The 4,769-nt window shown below is 36.0% G+C and overlaps 1 protein-coding gene across 1 annotated transcript; it reads right to left on the reverse strand.

Moving 5' to 3' along the window:
• Window positions 1-2,149: 2,149 nt before the first annotated feature.
• LOC126703077 (uncharacterized protein At3g17950) lies at window positions 2,150-3,256 on the reverse strand. The gene is made up of 2 exons (XM_050401985.1): window positions 2,871-3,256; window positions 2,150-2,790 (listed from the first exon to the last, which is right to left on the reverse strand). The coding sequence occupies exons 1-2, from the start codon at window positions 2,952-2,954 to the stop codon at window positions 2,299-2,301; spliced, it is 576 nt and encodes a 191-aa protein (XP_050257942.1). The 5' UTR covers window positions 2,955-3,256; the 3' UTR covers window positions 2,150-2,298.
• Window positions 3,257-4,769: the final 1,513 nt, after the last annotated feature.

A 4,769-nucleotide genomic window follows, 5' to 3' on the forward strand; every position in this document is an offset into this window, starting at 1 on the left:
AGACTTTTGAATTTTGTTGACTCAGTTAAGAATGTAATCACTGACTATAGTCATGTATCTTTTAACTGGGTTCGTAGGGAGGCTAATCAGGCTGCCCATGTGCTTGCCAATTGGTCCCTTAACCAGTATTTGTTTGGTTCTTTTGATCTGGGTTTTGGCCCTCCAAGTTTTGTTAATGTAATCTTGGCTGAGGCATCCTAGGCTTATGTATCTGTTGTTGTTCAATAAGACTTTTATTCATCAAAAGAAAAGAAAAAATAGTAATAAGAGAGATTTCTCGATAGATCAGGATAGGCTTTCGTTTCGTGATTGTCCTTAAATGGGAGTAATCATACCACCATTAACAAACATGGAGAATACAGCAATGTAAGGAGATGATTTTCTATTTACATGGTGTTTTTTTTAGTAGGGACGGCCATATCCAACCACAGTACCTAACCACTTCTTTGAGTGCCTTCCAATGGTTTAGTCTCTATTCTATGCTCAACAAGACAGGATGAATTTGACAAGAGGTGTACTGAATCTACTCAAAACTCAATAAAATACTACTCAATATTCAGATGGGGGAGGAATTTGGGATTGGTGCTTCTATTGTTTGTTTCTTTCGGCAATCGGCATGCATGTTTGTATTTTGGTGTTACATCGTGTTAAAATTGGAGGTGATGATGGCAGTAACCAAAAGTATACTACTGCCTACTGGGAGCCTAAGTCACAAGTGCAATGATGGTAACGATGGGAAACAGATCGATAGTGGTGGAGGGAAGTAGAGCACTTGCACAGTGTAAAAGATAAAAGAACATGGGAAATCAAAAAGAAAAAGGTAGGAATAGTAAAAAAAAAATTATAGGAATTATTAAAAATATGCTGATGTGGTTTAATTCAAAACTACATTTGCGGAAGAGCCTTTCTTTTTTTTTTTTTCAAATGATAGTTGATACATAATATTAAGGGTACAGATGTAAATTTTGAAATTGTGACAGGCAAAACCAAAATTACTCAAAACTTTAAGAGTATGAATTGTAATTTTGTCTTTACCTTGTCTAGCCCTTACTTTCATACAATTTATTTTCCACTATTTTCAAGTAGGTTGTTTAAAAATATGGAGGTTTAAAATTTGTACTTTCAAAAAATAGTACCATTTTAAAAACTTCCAAAATCACTCTCTCCTCCCTTTTTAAATGACAAGAAATCCCTTCAAGGTAGGACCACTTCTTATTCCCATTTCTATCAAGTAAACTCCTCCGAATACATCAAACTGGGTCCTTACAGTAAAGTTTCCGAGAGACCAAATAAGCTTCACCTTTGTGGCTGTGCGGAACTCTCCCAAATCTCAAAATAGAGATAAATGCTTATATAGTTACTAGCCTCATTATATGTGCAAAGTGTGCAATGATGTTTTTTTTTTTTTTGCGCTTTTTTTTTTTTTTGTCTAGTGTCGTAATTTTCTTTTTAATTTTAAATTTTGGATAAGGTTTTTTGAAGACATAGATTAGTAAAAGAATGTTTTATTTTGTAAACATTTTAAGTGGAGTTAGAAATATATTTTAAGGTTTAGAAGTATTTCTGAATTATATAAAAGTTCAATAAAAAGAAGAAAGTCTTCTTATAGATTATATAGAAGATATATACATGCGAAGTGAAAGTGCCCAGATCTCTTATGTATATTATATATTTTTTCATTCACTACAATTTGAACGTGATGCTAAATCTCATTCCTATCTCCACTGTATCTACACTGCTTAAATTTGGACCAGTGGCTTTTCTCAAGAAAAAAAAAAAAAAAAAAATTTGGACCAGTGGCTAGTCACTAGTGCGAATTCCAAATCATGAGGACTCAATAATCACTTATTGTGAAAGTTGAAACTAAAATTTACCCCCTAAGTTTTTTTTTTTTTGGAAATTAAGCATACCCCTTCGGGCTTCAGTTATACTTGCACAGTTTTTCACTGCACTTATACATTTAATTTTTATATGGTTATTACTGAAAAAAAAAAAAAAAAAAAAAAAAGAATCTAAGCATCTCTATCTAATTATATGCTGATTGGATGACATTTGTATTCTTTTATATGCTGATTGGACAACACCACCTAACCCATATCAAATTATAAAAGTTGAAAGGATAAAAGGATGCACAAAAAAGCAAACCCCAAAAGCCAAAACAATGCTTTTTATCTTCAGAGACAAAACTAATTAAAGACAATATTAAATCTTCAATTAATAGTAAAAATTAGTAACACTAATAACTAAATTCCAAGAACCCCACCATTAAAAACGAAAAAAAAAATTAAAAAAAAAAAATTACCCTACACCGCCACTACAGATCCCAGTGAGTGAAACCGAGAATCGACAAAGCGCCCCAGCCGATGATGCAGCCTGATCATCAGGAGCAGGCGGAAGCACCCTTCCATCAGCAAACAACAGCCGTTCATTCCTCTGACTCTGCTGCGGCTGCTCCACCACCACTCCACCTTCAAGCTCCGCCGCCGCCGCACCAAAAAACGCTCCATCCCCAAACCTCCTCTCCACCTCAAGAAACTCTCCAAGCGAAGATGGTCTCGCCTCTTCGTCCCTACACAGCCTCCACCACCTCCGCCGCCTCTCCACCATTATCTGCGGCGGAACGCCGCCGTTGCTTTTTCTTGTCTTCTTGGCCTTCCTGGTCACGGACACGGACACGGTTACGTGGGGGTCTCGATTTTGTGATGGGGCTCTGAAAGTTATAGCGGGGAAGCTCACACCCATTAGAGTCCCCAAAGTTGTGCTTCTGTCATGAAAAAATGACCCTGTAGACTAAACCAAAAATGGAAAGAAATTAACAAAAAAGCAAAAAAATTTAAAGGGTTTGAAGAATTTTGGGAAAATGGGCATACCTCAGTGTCAAGATCGGAGGAGGAAACGGAGGAGATTGTAGGAGATGAAGGTGGAGGTAGCATTTCATTTGTTGGATCTAGCATTTCTTTTTCTTTCTTTTGCTTTGTGACAGGAGACTTTGTGCGTGTGTGTGTTCCTTCTTGTAGATTACTCTACACAGTGAGTGAGAGACACTTTATTATATAATCAAGTAAAAATGTGGCAAGATCGGAAGTAATGTAAATGGAGGAGTATTGTGGTTCAAGTGTTTGCAAAGGAAGAAAGAAATTGGGGGCAGATTGGATGGTAACGTGTGGGATTTTGTTTTAGGAAGTAAGATTTGTGTTCGAAATGATTGATGTTGTCCTCATCACCTATGGACTGTACTGTAGTGTTTCCCTTTTTGTTTTTGTTTTTGTTTTTTTGTTTTTTGAAATAGTATTGAAATTTGAAAAGGTCCCTTGAGGTTTTTTTAGGAATATAATATTATCATTGATGTCATCTCCCTTGAGGTAGACTTACGGTCGTAGAAAGTTTAACGGTGAATGGTCAGTGTCTCTTATATAACAGAAATGAGGACTTATTATACATACATCAATAATTTCCCATGATAGAGCTTTAAACTTTAAACCACAATTTTCTTTTAAGGAAATCCATTAATTAATGGTAGGGTCGTAGTCTTCAAACTCTGTCTAAGAGCATTCTTATTAAGTGTGTCAAATGTTAAATATTTAGTATTTGACATACTAAACTTTAAAAAACCACTCAATCAAGTGTTATAAATGTCATAATATTTGGCATTGATGAATAGTTCAATCACAAATTTGAAACCGTATTGTTCACCAATTGTAAAACTTATATTATTTTTTATTCAAGTGGGTCTTGCTTTCTTTTCTTCTTATTTTTTTCTTTCTCATCTCCTTGTCTTTCTTCTGTCTTTCATTCTTGCTCTAAGAGCCTCCAACCATCTCTCTCTCTCTCTCTCTCTCTCTCTCTCTCTCGCGACGTCTCTACCTCCCTCTCAGTCTTGGTAGTGACTGTGTGGGTTATGGATTTGGCGTTTTGGATTTGATCGGCGTGGGTGTGAGCGTGGGTCTTTGACTGGCATGGGTTCATGGGTTTCTAACCAGTGTGGACATGACGTTGAGGGTAGATTGGCGTGGGTCTCTGATCGCGTGGATCTCTCTCGGTGGTTGTTTTTCTTTTTCCTTTTTCGATTGTTGGCGGTGATGAGGTTGTGGGTTTGTGATTTTGGAGGGTTGTTTTTCTTTTTCTTTTTCCGGTTGTTGGTGGTGAATTGTGATGAGATTGTGGGTTTGTGATTTGGTTAAGATTTTGGTAGTTGGTGGTCATGATTGTGGGTGGTGGTGATAGTGGCAGTTGTTGTAGCTGTGGTGGTGCTGACGGGTGGTTTTATTTTATTTTTTTATTTTCAATGGTGGTGGCCAGCAGCAACTAGCCATGGTGGTGGCCGGTAGCGGCTAGCCGTGGGTGTGGGTTTGTAAAGAAAGGGGTGGGTTTTCAGAGAAAGAAACAGAGAATAAAAAAACAACATTTAAATGAAGTGCTAAAATAATTAGAATTTTTGATGTATGATGTATTATAAAGTGAGATGTTAAAAGCTAAAATTTTGGGTTTTGAGGTGGTATATGCTAAAAATTTTACTTCCCTTGATTGGAATGCTCTAACAGTCTTTCTTGTCTTCTTAGCATCAAAAATTAATAAATACTTAATAAATAACAAACAAAAAAAAGAAGAAAAAGAGAAAGAGAAAAGAAGAAGAAAAGAAAGAAGCTTTCTGGTCTTCTTGATCAAGCAATGTGTAGACTCATTTCCATTAGATTTTGCTCAAATTGGAGCAATAATTATAGAATATTATAGGTCCAAAGTATAATAAATATATATTTTCTCCTCTCATA

Source organism: Quercus robur, chromosome 10, assembly GCF_932294415.1.
Source record: "Quercus robur chromosome 10, dhQueRobu3.1, whole genome shotgun sequence".
Classification (NCBI taxonomy): Eukaryota; Viridiplantae; Streptophyta; class Magnoliopsida; order Fagales; family Fagaceae; genus Quercus; species Quercus robur.

Excerpts from the sequence above, each read along its gene's own strand:
- LOC126703077 (XM_050401985.1), bottom strand. The coding sequence starts at position 2,954 with ATGCTAGATCCAACAAATGAAATGCTACCTCCACCTTCATCTCCTACA. Across the intron at positions 2,791-2,870 it reads CCTCCGATCTTGACACTGAG|TCTACAGGGTCATTTTTTCA; the intron begins GTATGCCCATTT and ends TTTTTGGTTTAG.